An 18,709-nucleotide genomic window follows, 5' to 3' on the forward strand; every position below is an offset into this window, starting at 1 on the left:
TGCAGAGCAAACGTTGTGGTCTCTGCCCCGCCGGGACCCACGCGCAGGGAGCCCCGAGCCGCTGTCCCCAGGTGCAGATCGGGGACCCCCCAGGTATTCCCAAAGCAGCAAGGTCCCTGCTGGGAACCAGGGCTGCCCCGAGCCACCAGCCTGCTGCTCGCCCGGCCGCAGCCCCATCTGCTCCCCCTCGGAGTACCGGCGGCAGCGGGAGGTCCTGTGTCCCCACGCGTGCTGCCATGCGGGGGACAGGTTCCTCGATCAGGGATGGGGCCCATTTCCAGAGCAACCCCCCCCATCCCGCTACACGGCCCCAAACGCTGCCACCCACCACGGCCGCCGCCCCCCCCGGGACGTGCAGCCTCCGGGCAGGACCCCGCTCCCCACGCCCACCCTTTGCCCTTTCCTGCCCCTGTTTCTCCTCCCAAAATAAATCCCGGCCCCCAAGCCGAGCCCGGCCCTGGCAGGCAGGGTGGGAGCACGGCAGGCGGAGGGAGGTGGCAGAGCCCGGTGCTGCGGGACGGGGTGGGACCGGCCGCGGGACGGGGCCACGCGGGGGCTGCCCACGGCCGAGAGGCACAAGAGCCCCCTGCCCTCCAGAGCACCCCGGCCCCTCCGGGGAAGGGAAGGAACCCACGGGTGATTCAGCATGGAGGCTCCAGGAAAGATGGGGAGACCGTCCCCCCACGCAGCCCCGGGAGGGTGGCACCGGCCGGGGGGACCCAGCCCAGCCCTGGAGGTTGGACGGACCCAGCACCCGGGACCTCCGCGGGGGTCTTGGGCCGCTGTCCGTCCCTCCGCGGAGCGGGTGCAGCCTCCGGCAGGACGGCGCGGGGAGCAGGGAGCCCTTTCCCCAGGCCCACCGCAGACATCTGCCTGGGGGGGCCGCCCGCGCAGGGAGGGGGCACTTCCAGCCCAGCATCTTATTATGCTTCCTTCATGGGAAGAAACTTTTTCCTTTGCTGTCTGGTAAGCTGCTAGCAATCATCAGGCAGGCAGGTGGTAAAGATTCATATCCATCAAACAATGCCATTTAGTTTGTAACCTGTGACTAAATCTGGTGTTAGCTTTAATTTCAGAGTCTGCTTTAGGGCTCGCTTGTTAATCTCTATGCAAAGCAGATGAAATGAATATGCAGCATTTTGGATGTAATTGTACAGCTTCAATTCAGCACTATAATTTTCCAAACAGGATCTTGCAATCAAGCTTCTATTCATTAGTGTATAAACAATTTAGTTTCTCAGCTCTCCAGTATGCCAATCATCTCAATGGAGTGAGCATCTCCAACAAAAAGAGGAGGAAAGTTTCCTTTGTGTAACGGAGGTAAAAGTTGCTCCGTACTTCAGACAATTCCTGCCCAGCAGATCCGGGCCATTCCCGCTGAGGCGGCCGGCTCCCGGTGCCCCACGACACCGACCGGCTGCAAACAGCGTCCGGGGGGGGAGACCCCCCGGTGGCCCCAGTGACCTCCCAGCCAACACAGCCCCGGGCCCCCCAGCAATTCCGCATGCGAGACCCCAACAGACGAGCCCAGACCCCGCAGGATCGGGCCGCCTCGGAAAGGTGAGACCACGCAGCACCTCGGCATCCCCCGGCGATGCGCGGGGCTCCCCGGGGAGAGCAGCCCACGGCTCTGGGGAGGGGACGGCCACCCCACCGAAGCCCCCTGCACGTCCCCATCTCCCCACGCCGGCTCAGCCTTCCCGGAGGACCGGAGGCACCGGAGGACGCCCCACACCAGCTCCCCCATGAGGGACGGGGCCAAGCTGGCACAGGGGTGGGGAGGGGAGAGCAGGTTTCGGTCTCGGGGGCTCAACCCCCTCATGGCTGGGTGCTTTCCTCGGTGGGCACCCGAGGGTGCCGCACACAGACGAGCGCATCCGGAGGGCCGCATCCCCATCCCTCCGCGCCCATCGCCGCTTCTCCGAGGCGAGGAGGGACCAGCCAAGAGCCTCGACAAAGGGAAGCGCCGTCGGTGGAGCCGCTCAGCGCGGTCTCCATTTCCAAATGAATATCGACAGCGCTAATTACAGGCCGCCATGCAGACAGCTTATTAGCTTGTCACAAAAAGACGGTATTGAACTCAAAGCCCGCGGTATTCACAGAGCGCAGCAAGACGCTCCCCAGACAGCACAGCGAACCAGGCAGGCGAACAACCTCCAGGAAAACTAATTACTTCCTGATTGTCTACGGCCACCCACTGGGTATAATAGTATAGACTAAATTTGGCATATACATAACTAAGCACTCGGCACCAATTTGGCGTACAATAATCATCCTCTGTGTTGCATAATTAAAATCTGATCACTTGGAATAATTATTTCATATTCCTGGTATTGGGTGAGGATTGCATAATGCGGCATGGCAGGAGCACGGGCCCGGGAGCAAAACTGGCCGCCGTCACACCCGTGAGCCCCCCGGGAAGGACGTTACGGCCCCGGGCGCAGCGAGAGACCTGCTCAGCGCCAGCTGCCTCCGACGGGTGCCAGTAACCCCGCGGGCAAGGTGCTGCGATGCCCCGAGGCTGTCGGTCAGCACCGGCTGCAGAGGAGCCAGAGTCACCTTAACTCTGCCCCTCCGCGGCGACGAGCCGGTGCTGAGCACGGCCCCTGCGAGCCCTCCCCAGCGGGGAAGGACGATACCCGCTCAGGACAGGCCGTCCCCGTGTCCCGGAGCAAACGCTCTCCGCAGTGACCTTTCCAGGCAGGCTGCTGCCCCGCTGCCCACCCAGCCGGGATGCTCGCCGCCCGGCCCCATTGTGCTCGCGCGTCTGCTAAAGGCGTTTGGAAAGACACGGCAATAAAAAAATAAAAATCAAGTGGAACGTGTGTGTCTAATCCATTAACTTCCTCTGGCGGCTCCCCGGGGACCTGGCGAGGAGGAGAAAGAATACGTGGATATTGCACGCGCCCTGGCACCTTGTCCCCGGGCCAGCCCCGCCACTGGCCGCTGCCACGGGCTCATAAATCACGGCGGGCGACAGCGTTTCACAGCTCGCTTCCCAGCCAGGATATGGCCATTCCTGCTGATTACACGGCAAGCGCCCGGGGGAAGCTGCATCTCCCACTTCCAGGAAGGGAGGCTCCGCAAGGAAAACGCATTGATAAAAAGAAGAACGAAATCAGCTTTGTTCACGTTGCGAATCTCCCATTGTTCCTGCTGCGGCCGTCAGCCCTCGCTGGAGAAAGTATTTCCTCAGCGATAAATCTCCTGGGCTCCTCGCAGCCCTCGCCTTGGCACCGGACCCTCCTTGGGTTGTTTTGAAAGAAAAAGCAGCTTTTGCCGTGGGCCCCCCACGGGGTTGCGCTGGGCAACTCGTGGTGTGATTTTGGGGGACGAGGGCCCCCCCGGGGCAGGGGAGGGGGGCCGGTGCCCGTGCCGGGGGTCTCCAGCCTGTGTCCCCAGCCAGAGCCACACCAGGGGACCTGCGCTGCTGCCCCCAAAAGCTTCGCTCCGCTCCCGTCCCACAGAGCCCGCGTCCTCCCCGCCAGCACGGCACGACCTGGCGCGGGCCTGGGGAAAGCAAGGCTGACCGGGGCCACGCCAATCCCAGCGCCGAAACGCGGAGCTTGCGGCGGCCAAGCACTTGAAATACGGGAGTCGGCTGACAGTCGTACAAGAAAAATAGATCAAGTTTCCAAGAAAATAGAGGCGAGCTGATCTGATTTTCATCAGCATCTTCAACCGCCTTTCGGGAAGCCCCAGCCCGCTCCTCATTCCTGCGCTCCGCTTTACAAACCACTTAATTCCTTGTTGCTTTGGAAACCCTCACAAAGACCCTCTGCATCCCCCAAAATAACGAGCAACAGATGCTGCTTTGACCTCAGCAACTTCCTGGAAACATACATTTGTCAAAATAAAAATAAAAAGATTAATGTGAGGAAGATTCTTAAATTATAAGGAAACGGCAGACGGAGAGCCCGGCTGCGCACGCCTGCCATTGGTAACGGCTGAGCCCTCGGACGGCGGAGAAACCCGCACCCAGCCGGGGAGGGGGCTGCGGGACCGGGGGTCCCTGCGCCCCTGCTGCCCTCGGGAGCCGGGAGGGGACCCCGGCCGGTGCGGGGACAGCCACGGGCTGAGCTGGCACCGCAGGGTCCCTGCCCCGGGGGCTCCTGCCCGGCCCCACGCCTGGGGGGGCTCGGGTTCAGGAGCGGCGATCCACGGTCTTGCTTCAAGTCAGGTTTGCAAAATAGTTTGAGAATAAATATGAAAACGAACGCTTTCGGCATGAAACCTATCCCTGAGCAACCCTCGTCACCAGAAGGGCTGTGGTCTGGCAACGCCATCGGCAGCGCAAGTTACGCCGGGTGCAGGCTCAGTTCTCATCCCTCTCACGTTTCTCGGTTTGTAGGAGTAACTGCTCAGTTCTACAGAGTTCTAAACCCCCCTTGCTCATCCCGCAGGGGGAAGGAGATGTGCAAACAACAGGTAACCAGGAACCTTCTGGGTCTGGATGCCCGAACGCCAGCGGGTTTCAGCCTCACCCTCTGGCCGCAGCCACCCGGCACATCCCGGGGGACAGGGCTCGTACGTGGGCACGAGCGCTTGCCAACAGCACGCGTGACGTCCGCCAACGGACGAGGGCTCCTGCCAGGGCTCGTGACAGCCACGTTGGTGAGTGACGCAGCCCGACCCGTAGCGCAGCCCACCCTCCCGCAACCCTGGCCCCGCAGCGCTCACCAGAGCCGCAGGCAGGGCGGCTGCGCAGGCTCCGTGCAGGGGAAGCCCCTTTCTCCCTCCCAGCTTTATAGGATCAGCCAGAAACGAGCTGCTGGGAAGGGCTCCTCCTTGGCCTGGTGTGAGGTGGGCTGGGTGCTCCTGGGGCTTTGGTGCACCTGGAGCAGTCATGGGCACATTGGGCATCCCCATCCCCACCCCCGTCCCCATCCCCATCCCCGTCCCCATCCCCATCCCCATCCCCATCCATCTCCTGGTTGCACCCAGCTTGCTGCTGCTGCGTGACAAGACCTGACCGTGGGACCTGAGGGTCGTCCCTCCCGTGAGGGTGTTTTCTCCCTGGGGACCCCGTGACCAGGCCGGGTGTGCGCCCATCTCGGCGAGAGGCTGCAGCACCCCAGGCTGATGCTGCCGAGCAGCAGCCAGTGGCTGCCGGGTGGCAGGACGGTGTGCTGGGGACTGTCCCCCTGCCTGCGCTGGGGACGTGGCGGTGGCACGGGGGGGTCAGCGCAGGCCGGCTGCTCCTGCGCCAGCGCCGCGGGGTTTGCGGGGTGCCGCTGTGCCGGGAATGCAAATCCTGACCCGGGCTGGGCCGGGGGCTCTGCCTTCCCCAGCACCAGCCGGGATTCCTGCCGTAGCCATGGCAACGGCCATATACATTTACATATTCTTCCCGTTAATCACAAGGACATCCAGAGCAACCGTCTTCGCCGGGGGTTGTTTCCATCCTGCCGAAGGAGGGCTGCGGCGTTCCCCACCTCGTACCCGCGGCCGCTCCCCCACGAGGAGCGAGTCCTCTGCGTCGCCCCATCCCCGGAGCCCCCGGCGCGGGGACAGCCTCCCCAGCCCCCTGCCCGCTCGAGGTGCCCAGCCCGGGCAGCGCGTGCCCTGGTGCCGTGGCAGCTGCCCGCATCCGGAGTCCTCCGGCCGGGGTGGGCTGGGCTGGCGGCAGGGGCCAGCGGGAACCCCCTGGTGCAGCTGCTTTGGCCCTGGGGTCCCGCTCCCCCCGCACCTTCAGGCACTGACGGGGCAGCTCAGCCAGATCCAGCGCTGCCCTCGTACCGGCTCCCGGGTGAAACCCCTTCAGGAGGAGAGAAATCAAACCCTTGGCTGCTCCGGATGTATTTGTCTGACCTCTGTCATCAGTAACGGACCCGGAGCAGCCACGTCAGCTGGAGACGTCCACACTTATTCACATCAACCCCACCTCGGGGATTTCAGTGCCCAGTTTCCTCCGTCCACCCACCGCAGCTGTCTTTGCCCCTCGGTGCTTTGGGACCAGGCACAAGCCTCCGGCGTGGAGGACGCGAAGGTGGTTTACCTCCATGTTTTGCTTCGGCTGGAGCAGGCAGCAAAAGCTGGGCAGGGAGAGCGCGGACCCCGTGTGAAGGAGGCAAAGCGACGCGGTCCCCGGGGACTTTGTGCCACGGAGGCACCGAGTTTCCCAGAGCCGGTGCAGCCGCGGGGCGGCCGTTCCCAGTGTGGAGGAGCTCCCGTGCCCTGCGGCTCATGGGAGACGGGGTGGGGGCCCCGCTCGGCTGCTTCGCTCTCAAAAATAACATCCAGGGAGTGATTAAAAGCTGGCGGGACCCGGAGGGTGCAGACATGCCTCCCAAGCCGGAGCAAAGCTCCGCAGCCCTGCCTGCTACCCACAGGGACCAGCCGGGAGCCAACTGCCTTTCTTAAAAAAAAAAAAAGAAAGAAATCGGAAGATTCTTCTGCATTATATCCTGTGGCCTCTTCCCTGCACATGTTTTGCAGGGGGGCAGGCTGCCTTCCCTGGAAGGGAGAAGCCTCCCCCAGCACACCCACCGTCCAGGGCAGGGTGCTGGAGCTCATGTGGGTGACAGAGGGGAAAGGGCCCAAAAAATGACTTTCCATCACATTAACGAGAGCCAAGAAATTGCCGGTGAGCCCGTTGGTGCCGGCAGGTGCGTGCGGGCGCTGCCAGCTCCCGACACCAGTGCCAGGGGCCTCCTGTGCCAAGGGATAATGAGCGCCATGCCGGAGCGCGGGCGCAGCCAGCCCGGCTGGCTTCGATCGCGGCAGCGCGTGCCGAGGACGCTGGCTGAGCCCCGGCTGCCTTCCGCCTTCAGCATCGCTCACCCAGGAGGTTTTGCCTTGCAGGTTACAGCTGGCAGCACCTCGGCGCTGCCAGGGGCCGGGAGGTTTAGTCCTGAGCCAGGAAAGGGAGCTCATTTGCTGAGTTACAGGGAGGAGAAAAGCCGTTAGAGCGGGTCCTTCTAATTAATCGCTCCCTTGCACGGGGCATCGCGCAGAGCCGTGTCCGCAGCCACGAGCACGCTGGGGAGCGGAGCCGGCTCTCGCAGCAAGGTGCGGGGAGCCAAGCACGGCGCGGGGACCCTGTCTCCTTTGCTGCCGCCTGCCTCCCTCCCCGGCTTGTGGGTGCAGCACCGGGCTGGCACGGCGGCACGCTGCGAGCGCGGCGTCGCCTGCAGCACCGCTTCACTTCCCAAAGAAACGGACAAATGCCGCGGCTCCCCGTGCGGGCAGGCACAGCAGGTCCCACTGGCTACGTGCGCCGTCCCGCAGGGCCACGAGCCACCACGCTCACGCCGAGGCCACCTCAGGGCTTTCCCTGCTGCGCTCAGGTCCGTCAGGCTCTGCAGGGGTGCCGAGGCCAGGGCAGCCCCGCCTGCAGCATCGCACCCCCAGGCGCTCCCGTGCCGCAGCAGCAGCTCCTGTCACGCTGGAAGCCCCTAAGGGACACCTGATGGCTGCTGCCCTCACCCCGAGCTCGCAGCGTGCACCGCTCCCAGCCCCGGGCACGCTTTCTGTGCGTGCAGGGTCTGCCGGAGGGCTCGGAGCAGCCCTGCCCCAGCCCCGCGCTGCCAGGATTTAAGACCCACCGGTTTCCTCTGCCCTTTCTACTGAACCAACCCGCAGAAAGCTTTATAAACTTGAGGAAACGCGAGTCAAAGCAGAAGGAGCTCAAAGCTGAGCCAACGCGTGACCTCAGCAACCTCCCCTCTTTGTCCAGCCTGGGACCTCGTTATTATCTGTCAGCATTTGCTGAGTCTCCTCCTTCGGGGGACGCACCAGGCCCTTCCGGAGCAGGGCCTCGCCACAGCCCGCGCTCCCCTAATGACTCTGTTATCTCTGCCGTTTCCAGCTCCGCTTCCCTCCGCCGGCGCGGGGTGATGCCCTCCCCGGGCTGGCAGTCCCAGGGGAGCAGCGTCCCGGCCCACGCGTGCGTGGACCCCTCGAGGGACGGAGTCACCCTGCTGCTCTACGGGGAGCGGGGCCGTGGGACGGGGCTCTCCCTACGCTCGGCGGGGCAGCAATAGGGATGAGGGTTTGATGGAGCAGCTCAAGCACTGCTCCAGGTTGCAACTGAGCATAAGGCTCAGCTCTTTGCCAGCTAACGCCGTCCCATGGATGCTACTCCCATCCCATCCCATCCCATCCCGTCCCTGCTCCAGGCCTGGTGGAAGGGAGGCAGAGCCCAGCAGAACAGGGGCTGAGAGAAGATGGAGCATGGTTTGCTGTCTGAAGCATTAACCTGCCTGTCTGACACGAGGGCAGTGACAGGCAGGGAGTGTTTGGTGCATAGGAAGGAAATGGAAGAATTAAATCCACAGAACTTCCCTGCTTTTGTTCTCCCTCCCGCCCCCACTCTTCTCCTTGGCCGCTCGCTCTTCTCGCTGAATGTGTATGGCTTGATACTACCCAAGCAAGCTGGAAATGGGGTATATCAGCTGAAAGCAATTTACTTTGAAATCCAGCTGCCAGATTTTCCTTCATTTGTTTACTTTTAAATGCTTTTTTAAAAGCCAAAGTACACAAGGCAGCCAAATTGCTGACATGTGTGCTGGGCCGGTACCCCGCAAATGCTGCATTCTTTCATGTCCTCCTGGGCTCAAATCCACTCATGTTTATTTAAAATACGTAGAACACTTCAGCACTATTAAGGACCATGTTTTATAGTAAATGGAAAAAGATTTCCTCGCAGGCCAAGGGGAGAGGAAAAGAATCACTTCAATTCAGACTTGTTCCGACGGCACTTTGCCTGCCACGCCAGGGCCCAGCCACCCACGTCCCGCCAACGGGCTCGGCCCGGGGCCAGGACCCGGTAGCTCTGGTCGCTCCTCGGGAGCTGCCGGTACTCTGGAAACGTTGGAGACAGGTGGACGCGGGGCTCCAGCAGCGCCTGCGGGGCTTGGGTCTTTCTGCCCCATAGATCCATGGGGCAGCCGGCCTGCGATGGCCGAAAGAAACCCCAAGACGGGGCTGGAAGTTATCGAGGTTCTCGGTGGCTTTGGAGTCTCACGGGTGTCACGCTGCTACCCCCATCCCTCAGCTTTCAGCTTAGCCCAGAACCCTCTCTCATCGCTTTCCCAGGTCTATACGCTCACCCCGCGCAGCTTCTGTTTACGTGCACGGAGTTTCACGCCTGTGAACCGCGGACGCTAAAGCTGTAGGTGCGACACCAACCTGTGCGACCCCGGCTACGGCTCCAGGGCAGCCCTTGCAAATCAACAGGAGAGGAGGTGGCAGCGCACGGGCAGGCAGCGAAGGTTTGCTGAACACCGAGACGTAGCAGACCTGTACGCCACAGAGAACGAGACACTACGGGCTTATTACAGACGACACGTAGTGACACATGCTCTCAAAAATACGTTAAAGATGCTGGAATGGATAGCAAATAAATATTTTAAGGACAGTAACAGCTAAATGGGACTATATATGGAAGTAGATATTCAATTTCAGATTTTAAGTGTATTGTTAATATGGGCGTTTCGAGAGGGATTGAGGGCGGAAGGGGCATTTCCAGCTAACGCTGCCTTTCCTCAAACCATCCCTCTGCGGTTGACACAAGCTGAACTCTACGGGGGAACGTAAGGATGTGCATCAGAAAGTGAAAACGTCAACAAACAGCAAATAAATCCTGCAGGCTGTTGTCACTGCTCAAGCTTAAAGAAAAGCAGAAAGGCAACACACAGAGAAAGGAGCAAGGAAGCAACTTATATTTTTAATCAAATGATCTGCTACCAGCAACAGAGAGATGGACAGTGGCTTTGTGAAAATGTTAGCATGCCTCTGACAGACCTCCTTCCTAAAAGAAAATGCCACTGACGTAGCCAGAATTGCTCTGGTTTGTTTCCTAGCAAAAAGCACAAGAAAGCAGAAACCTCCACTTATTAACTGTTAATCATTTAGAGTGCAGCACCTTCATAGTTTTATTGTAATTAGCCAGACTGGTAAATCTTCAAACGGATTCCTCCGGCGGAGTCCCAGACTCAGACTGTGTCATGCCCTGAACACAACATCCCACAACTGGTTTCACTCAGTCAGAAGAAACAAAGGCTCTGAGCAAGTGATGATGGGGAGCAGAGCAGGGTTTGCAAGGACAAGCGCTGTGCGCTGGTGCTACATGTGTTTTGGGGACTTTCGCTCCTGTAACCACCTCCCTCGCTCCTCGGCTCCCTGTACGCAGCCACTTCCATGCATCGCACTGCCACCGCTGCAAAGAACGGCTCAGAGCTGAAAGCAGGGTGTTGCCTTTACGATCTCTGAAAGGCAGGAGAGACCCGTGGTGTTCAGAATTGGGAAATACCCTTCCAAGACTGCTCAGGGTGACGCTTCTCATCTTCCATCCCTCAGACAGCGAGATCTCCAACTGCCTTCCCGATCACAGAGCTGTCTGCCTGCCGGCGTGCTTACAGAAGGCAGAACGGGCAGAATCTGTAGAGGAAAGCGTTTCAAACAGCAGGCAGCTGCTGGACTGAGCAACGAGGGTAGGGTGATGGGCCCGCCACGTCTCTCCCCACCCGCCCACCCTCGCCGTGCGTGGCTCCCGTCGCTTGCTCCGGGGAAGGAGAACAGCGCTCGGCTGCGGCTTCCCTCGAGCGATGGGTCTGTGCCTGCCGTGGCCATGCAGAGCTTCCCCTACGATTCCTCTAAGGCACTTTACAAGGACAAAGACGAGTAAACAAGCAGAGAGTGCTCTGTTGGGTGGAACCACCCCATCGCACAGAGGAGCCAGGGCAGAGAGGGATGTGACATGCCCCAAGGCCACACAATGAGATAGTGACAGGCAGGAAAGGGAAGCCGGGTTCCCTGTCCCCCAGTGCACGGCTCTACCCTCCGGTCCACGCTACTCCTGTATCGCTCCGCTCTTTCCCCTCTGCAACATGCTGGTGTAAAAGACAGAAAACAAACACATGAAAGCCTGTAACAATAAAGAGCCCAATAACTGATAGTAAAGACTCCAGCAGCTGTAAGGAGCCAAAAGCTTCTTGGAGGGGGTTGGATGGAAGCTGAGTTTCCCTCCCTGCTTGTATTGTATTTCTTTCCTCTGCCAAAATGTGCTTCCTGAGTCTTGGGCAGAGCTCTCTGCTGCTGACCCTCACCTTCCTCTGTTTAGCCTGGAGCGCAGGCTTGCCACGAGCGCCTGAGGCCGCGCCTGGGGACAGGCAGAGCCTCCCGCTGCGTGCACATGGCCAGGGTCAGGCCCGCTGTCAGCGGCTTCCTGAAAACGAAAGCCAAGTCGGGCCACACCTGACCGTGTCCCGCAGGAGCAGCCGGGCAGAGCTCGGACGCAGGAGTCTGGAGAGAGCTGCGGGCCGGGGACAGGAGGGGCAGCGGGGGGGGACGGTTACAGTCGATGCGATTCACGTTTAAGGGCTCCATCCAGTCCTTTTCTCCCAGGCAAAGATGGGTCGGGTTCCACTCTCCGCACAGCTGTAAACGGGAGGCAGCGAGAACAAAGCAGAGGTCAGACAGTGCTCTAACCAAAGGGGTAGTTCTGGCTCCATTAAAATTCTCGCTCCTGTTTGCATGGAAGCAGAAGGCTGTGCTACTACTTATAAAGAGCTGAACCACCCTCAGGGTGACTCATAGCCCTTAACAGAGCTGCCATGCTGATTTTACAAATATTAGAGCAATGCCTCAGAGTCAGTGTTTTGTACGGTTTAACCTATCAACTTGGGAGCAGACCCATAGCTCTTTTATAAAGCTCCCCTTCCCTGTATTTTATTTCCTTTCTTGGTGCCAGAATCGGAGCCAAAGCCGAGCTTAACAAAGCAACAGGCATGGCCGTTCTTCCCAGCCCTCATTTCCCCCGGTGAGAAGGGAGAAACTAATTTAAACCCTATCAAAACAGCAAAAGCTGTTCGCCATTTTGTGCTGCAGAACACAGCGTGAACGAAACACTCACTTGAACCATCTGCATTTGCCCGCCCAGCCAAGAGCACAGGAACACGCAGGTTGGAATCCTTTTGTTCAGGCATCTGCAACAGACAAACGTGATCTAAGCTATTTCGCAGGCAGTGAGGGCAGCAGCAATGGGGAGATGCTTGGGATGCAGGCAAGATAGAAGAGCTTTTACCTTATTAAATGCTCTCATCTCTTTTCTTTTGAGCCCTTATTCCTGGATCCAGTCAGGTACAGCAAAGCTCTTCACGTCCCAGCAGCTTCTGCTCCTGTCCCAGCCCCGCGATAGCCTGGAGCAGCTCTCAGCCAGCCAGGCAGACTCGGAGCGCACGGGCAATGCAGCTCTCCTGATTGCCTGCTCTCACTGCGTTGCTCTCGTCAAGCACAGACATCGCACACAAGAGGAACCTGCACCCATGCATGCGTTAGGCTTGCCAAAGCTTTTGCAAGACGTGTAAGGGAGTGAAGAAACTTGTCACTGAAGCAGAAAGAAACCAAAACCAGGAATAAGCCCTGCACCGCCGAGTGAGCTGTGTTGCTGACCTGCCTTTGGGGTCTGGGAACAACCCCCCTTTCAGCATCTGCTTTTGCTTGCTGGGCTGATTTAGTGCCTTAATATCCAGAATAACACTACAGACTTTTTGCTTCTAGTTTGCTGTTCTGTATTTTCTCAGATCGTCTCTCTTTGCCAAAGTGCTATTTGTACCACGCTCGACCCTGCAGAAGGCGTCTTAGAACAGACTCGGATCAAGTCCCCAGCTAGAAGGGCTCACATGGAAAACACAAAGCTATTAACAGAAGGGCAAGGTTGCATTATTAAGACCATTCAGTAAGATCACGTCTATTCCTAATAAAAAGAAATAACGGGCTTTTACATGAAGTTAAATAATTGCAATTAGCCTGTTTCCCACGTTCGCCTGTCACACCGCTAGCGCTGGCCCCGCAGGTTCAGAACCATCCTGTTCCCTGCAGCACCAGGGACACGCCCTTTCTGGATTCAGAGAAGCAAATATAAACTACACTGGGATTTCCCAACCACCTCCATCTACTTTGGCTCTGCCTCAACTTCCTTAAGTCACATCAAACGTGACTGAGGTGATCAGAACATTTTCAAACCATTTTTCTTCCTCTTCTCACTTCATACTGAATTCAAGAGTTTTCATACGTAGGAAGAATCAAGTTGAGACCATGTTCAAATGGAACGTGTAGCCGAGACAAAAGACGCAATCAAGTTTCCATTAGCAATGCTGAAGTAGCTTTAGGACTTTCATGATGGCAAAATCTTCACACGGATGCCCAAGATCAGCTTAATGCAGCCACAAGAGGGAGTCTTAAATCTCCTATTAATATCCAGAGGGATTCCCGTTTCAAAACACTTCTAGTACAAGAGTACACAGCAAGCTCTCAAAAGGATTTTATGAAGTTATCCTGAGCTCCAAATTTCTTCTCTGGCTTTATAGGAGTATCCCTTGTTCTGAAGGTAAAGGTTTTTAAAATTACGAATCCTTGGTATAAAGATGCAGGGTTTTTTTTTTTTTCTTATGGAGAGGAGTGGAAATTACCTTATTTATCCATTCTAGAACCATATTGCAATTGAAGGCAGAGGAAGAGGAGTACGTGAATGGTTTTTGCCCTAACCAGTCTCAGCTTACAACTGCTTGCAAGGCTAGTTCCACCTGAACTGGCTCCTGGGAGTCTCTTTTTTAGCAGGGATGATAATATGACATGCAACAATTATGAAACTCGCAAGAGAGTTAAAAGCAATTACTTCCCACCGCTTGCTCAGATTTGGGGCTATAAGTAAAGTGGGAGTTGCTGTTGGACTCCTGGCCTTTTTGGCTAACAGTACACCTTCTCCAGCCCTTTTGCCTTGGGAGTTAACAGAACCATTTGAGACCAGGGTACGTCAAACTGCCAGGTGGCTTGGAGGGAGACTTCCTCTTCAGAAGGATGCTGTCATGCCAGTGCCACACAATTCCGCTGCACCAGAAATGCATGCTCCTACCTTACTGAGATTAGAAATTACTCTAGGATTTTACTCTTCCCATCCATAATCTGAAAGAACAGAGCAGGTTCTGCATAATCTAAGCCATGGTATGGCAAGCTACCATGACACTGGGGTAACATTTTGTTAGTTTGACACATGGGATTAGAAGATCTGGCAGAGCTAAGAGCCTACAACATAACAAATAACACTTCTCACATCGCCAGTAAAGTATCTGTGTTGAATCTGTGTGCGTCTGCTCTCCATCTGCCAAAAAAATGTCAAGATACATTCCTCAAAAATACTTTTATGGTCTTTACTCAATCTTGACATTCACTTGTTCTAAAGTTTCCAAGAAAACATTATGGCTCCAAAGGGGGCATCTATGTTTGAGTAAAGCCGCACAATGATTTTGAACAGAAATAGCTACATACAGGCACTGTTCGAAGCACCAAGAAACAGACCTCTGGCAACACTTTTTCGTAGAGTTTCAGCCAAGAGATAAAGGCAAGAAGCAATTACCTCAAAGAGGTTAATGAAAGAAGTGCTCACAGTACAGCTGAATTCTACTTGACTTCATCACTTCATTGTCCTCCTCTGCTGTTCTCTTTTGTACATTCACCTGCCCACTCCTGCTTGAAACTGAAGAGGGAATCTAGGTGAGCAGACAGTTAATGCTGACTTTTAAATGTGGTCAGTGCATCGTTACTGGATCAACCACCTCTGACACAAGAGGTAGTAGATTTGCTGTCATGAAACAGATGAACAACCTTACACCTTTGAGGCTGCAGCATAAATCACTATTTTTTTTTCTTACAGTACTAGTCAACTTAAGGATGAGGTTCATAAAAGGCTGTTTAAAAAAAAAGTCCCCCTATTTATGCATGTCATTCTTTTCAGAAGCAATTTAATGGGAAAAATACTCTTTAATTACAATTAGGGGCTGACTACTGGAATGCCCCTGCCTGTTTATTCAAAAGCAGATGTTCAGCAGTGCAACGTTTCATGCATTATGCTGACAACAGTAAGTTATTAGCAAAACAGTAAGTAATACCTAAAAAGTCTTTCTGCGAGGTTGCCTAACTATTGGAGTGGGTCAGCAACAAGAGATCAGATGTGACACATGTTAACATCCCAGAACAATTTATCCTCTACTTGGCCAAACCTCATTTCACTCACTCAGCTGAATGTCATTAGACCTCAAGCTTGTCCTAATTTCAATCTCTGCAGAAAAGAGGTTATCTTTCTTCAGTAACAGGTGGCTGCTCTGGAACACTGGCAGTGATCTGGAAGGAGAAACTGCAAAGGTGCACACCGTCTCACAGATTTAGACAAGGAGCTGCTAAGACAGTACGATACGGACATTAAAATGCAAACGTGTATGCCATAGCACCTGCTGGGAGCTTCAGTCAACACACCCAAGCAGGAAGTAGCAAGAACCATGAGCCACACAGTGCACGAGCTATTTTTAGATAAATGTTATACAATTTTCCCTCTACCTCCATGCATCAGAAACACACACTGCAGCTACAGACCCATTACAGTCTAATCCTACCCCAAACAAGGAGATGGTAAATCTTCAGATCCTAATAAAGGATAGGCTACTCAAGGAGCAAAGCACTATTCAAGTCTTTGCTATGGTTCAGGCTACACAATCTGGCCTGGAGCAAGCTAAACTGCACACGGCTTTGTGAAAACAAGTTCACTTTATTTTTTCTGAGCTTTGTAATAAGCTTCTTGCTATTGGGTGGAAGTGGAAGAAAGACTAGATCTACTTGCTATGAAACATACGACTTTTAGATATTGTAGAAAAAAGAAATTAAAGAAAGCTCATTTACTCCTCTATCAAAAAAGAGTATCACAGCGAAACGATGGGAAGGATCTGCCCCAAACCCCTCAAGCCAGGGCCTCGAGACAGAAGACAAGCCACCTTCTTACACTGCTTAATGGAACAGGAAGAGCCTTTAGCATATAATTTTTCCTTAAAAGCGTTGAAAATTCAGTGTGATTTTTCTGATGAAGTAGCTTGTGTTCCACAACCCCCCACCCCCTGCAAAAAAAAAAAAAAAAAAGGAAGCCACTAACCTAGCTGCATGAGGAATGAGTAGCCAGTAAGTAGAACAAAGATCTTATGTCAGAAACAGTACTGACCTCATACCTAGTAAAAGCCACAGATTCAGACTAAATCCTTGCTCCAAGACAGATTTTAGGTTAAACCTATAAAGGAGTCCCTTGGAAAAAACCCTCACAATTATCAGTTGCAAGACTAAGGGAAGACATTAACGACTTGTTTGTTCTCAAAGTTTCCTTGATCCAAGTGGCAGTGTTCTCAATAAGTAAATAAATAAAGTCTCACCAGTTTTCGACTGTTTGAAGCAGTAGTCAAAGACTCAGGCTACGTTTATACACATCTCTGCCTGGTAGCCACTATCAGGCAACTGACATTACCAGTGTTAAGATGGTCCTAAGGGCTATATGACTGCAGAGAGCACTGTGCAAAACAAGGAAATACTTTTTTTTTTTAGTTGCTATGATGTGTTAGTATGTTTAAAGAAGTCTACTAAGCCATGTAATGGTTTGGGGTTCTTTAATCATTAAAGTTATACCCAGCGCATACTGGACAATTTACATTTGCAAGCAATACATCTTTGCGCTTTAGTTACAGCACAGTCTGCCCACTTTACCAGGACCAGAAAAAGAGCCTACTGCCGAACGGAGAAGGCTTCAGCTCTCCTTCAATGGGTGGATTTGGCTCTGGTCTAGGTCTAGAGTGATACGCATTCTCAGGCATAGGACGGTCTGTCTTCACTTTCGTAACCTGGAAAGAAAAAAGAAGAAATGATACGACTTCTTACAGCATTTAATAGAAAAGCTAGATTGAGTCAGAACTTAAAGGAAGTACCACCAAGAAGTACCAAACTACATTAAGGACACGTTGTTGATCTGATGATCAACATCTGATGATGCTGCTCTTTCCTTTCACTCCTAAAGGAAAGGTCTCTGCGCTAGGAAAAGCAAAAAAGTAAAAGTAAGTGGAGTTGTCTAAGAAAAGTGCAAGTCTTCTGGGAAAGCAACCCTGGATAATGCTGACAGAGTCTTGACTCCTAGTAAAGTCCACAAGCTTCCCGTGTTGAGTTCATGAATCACCTTCTGGCTGGGAGAAGAGTTTGAGACCTGGTCTGGACAAAATGTCCGTAAGAAGGGAGAGAAGAATCTGTCTATCTGATCAAAAAGGTATGAAGTTACCTTAGAGAGCTGTCCCAGATCAGGTCTCACCCAACCCAACTTCTCCAGCACGCAGTTATCAAATACTGCCTGCTGCTTTCGGCATCGACGTAGCTCCTGCAAGTTGCTATAGTCAATGCACGTCCAGTACTCGGTAAATGGCTCCGCACAGTGCGTCTTAATCTTCCTGTAAGAGATCACAGAAAGAAAATCGTTAGCAAGTGTTATAAATGTTAATGCTTTTCTCTCTTACCGATTCAAACCTCAACTTGTGATAAAGTGGTTTTTGTAGTTTTAAGTTCTCAGGAACATTTAAAGTCTTCGGAGAAGTCAGTATTTGAAGCATCATTAAACAGAACTTGATACCAATACCAGTAAAATTTGTATCATTGTAGCTACAAGTAGGAATAGCAATAACTTAACTAATATGTGGAAGGTATTCTTGCTAGGTAGGTGTACACAGCTCCTCCATGAGATCCTTGTTTTGCCAAATAACTTAGTGTACATTATACAATGCTCTAATGCCTCCAAATTAATCCGATGTCTTAAGCTCAAGAAGACATGCTTAGAACAGAAGTTTCTGATTACTAGCTGCTATACGGGAAGTGGACGTGCTTTGAGCTAATTAAACTAGGCCTTTTACTAGCAACTTAAGAACATGATACTGGCACACGCCTTGGATCTACATTTTTGGTCAGAAGAGGCAAATGGTGTATCTACTCCAGCTTTCACAGTAGTACACCTGTGCAAGAGAGAGGACAGCCAGTGCAAAGCTTAGGCCTGTTTCCTGGATTTCATGATCTAGTTGCCCGGTGCAGAAGCAGCAAGCCTTCCACCACCCCCCTGCATTCCTTTGCTAACCTAACAAAAACCTAGGCCACTTACTCTGGAACAGAAGCCATAGAGCCTCATGTGAAAGGATAAATTAACGCATAAATACATAAAACAAAACAAAAGAAAAGGGCACGGCCTCTCTGCTCAAGAGTTAAAGAAGCAACATGGAAGACTCTGAAGGCCGTGGCGGTAGCAGCGTTTTAAATTAAACCGAGGGACCGCCAGCGCTCGACTAACGAAGCTCGGCAAGGACGCGCCACACCGGGAGATCCCCCGGAGCGCCTCCGCCTTCACGGCAGACGAGGGCCTCCGCGTCCGCGGCGGCGGGGCTCCCCGCCCGGGCGCCCTCCGGGGCGCTGGGAGGCGGGCGGCCGCCGGGGGAGACTCGCTGGGGGCCCCGCTCACCTGAAGAAGTCGAGGGCGCACTGGTTGACCTGGCGGCCCTCCTGCAGGCACCTCCGCGGGTCCTTCTCCTCCCAGCGACACAGCATGAACTCCTTGTTGGGGCGGTCGCACTGCGCGCCGTAGTGATGGGCCGCGGCCTTCAGCACGGCCGAGCTGACTCTCACCTACAGCGGGGCAGAGCGGCAATGGGGGCGGCCCGCCTCGGCGCCGGCCCGCCGCGCTGCCCCGCGGGGGAAGGGTCCGGCGGCGGCGGCGGGCCCCCACTCACCTCCTGCACGTCGAGCTCCTCCAGGGAGGGCACCTGCAGGGAGCCGGGCATGGCGCCGGCGCCGCTCTCCTTGAGCTCCCCTCGGCGCCCGCCCGCCACCGCGCACGCGCGCCGCCGGCAGGGGGCGGGGAGCGCGCGTG

The 18,709-nt window shown here is 55.0% G+C and overlaps 1 protein-coding gene and 1 long non-coding RNA gene across 2 annotated transcripts; both read right to left on the reverse strand.

The window, feature by feature from the left end:
• Positions 1-10,486: 10,486 nt before the first annotated feature.
• LOC142418154 (uncharacterized) lies at positions 10,487-13,544 on the reverse strand. The gene is made up of 3 exons (XR_012778213.1): positions 12,029-13,544; positions 11,858-11,930; positions 10,487-11,382 (listed from the first exon to the last, which is right to left on the reverse strand). It is a non-coding gene; the product is annotated as an uncharacterized LOC142418154 (long non-coding RNA).
• A 2,863-nt stretch (positions 13,545-16,407) lies between these two features.
• NDUFA8 (NADH:ubiquinone oxidoreductase subunit A8) lies at positions 16,408-18,695 on the reverse strand. The gene is made up of 4 exons (XM_075519544.1): positions 18,570-18,695; positions 18,302-18,465; positions 17,084-17,249; positions 16,408-16,655 (listed from the first exon to the last, which is right to left on the reverse strand). The coding sequence occupies exons 1-4, from the start codon at positions 18,618-18,620 to the stop codon at positions 16,518-16,520; spliced, it is 519 nt and encodes a 172-aa protein (XP_075375659.1). The 5' UTR covers positions 18,621-18,695; the 3' UTR covers positions 16,408-16,517.
• Positions 18,696-18,709: the final 14 nt, after the last annotated feature.

This window comes from Mycteria americana, chromosome 17 (assembly GCF_035582795.1).
Source record: "Mycteria americana isolate JAX WOST 10 ecotype Jacksonville Zoo and Gardens chromosome 17, USCA_MyAme_1.0, whole genome shotgun sequence".
NCBI lineage: Eukaryota > Metazoa > Chordata > Aves > Ciconiiformes > Ciconiidae > Mycteria > Mycteria americana.

What these genes read in the sequence shown, in the direction of transcription:
- NDUFA8 (XM_075519544.1), bottom strand. Translation starts at nt 18,620, where the DNA reads ATGCCCGGCTCCCTGCAGGTGCCCTCCCTGGAGGAGCTCGACGTGCAG. An exon ending in TGCGCCCTCGACTTCTTCAG is followed by an intron (nt 17,250 to 18,301) that starts GTGAGCGGGGCC and finishes GATCTCTTACAG; the next exon opens with GAAGATTAAGACGCACTGTG. An exon ending in ATCTGGGACAGCTCTCTAAG is followed by an intron (nt 16,656 to 17,083) that starts GTAACTTCATAC and finishes TTTTCTTTCCAG; the next exon opens with GTTACGAAAGTGAAGACAGA.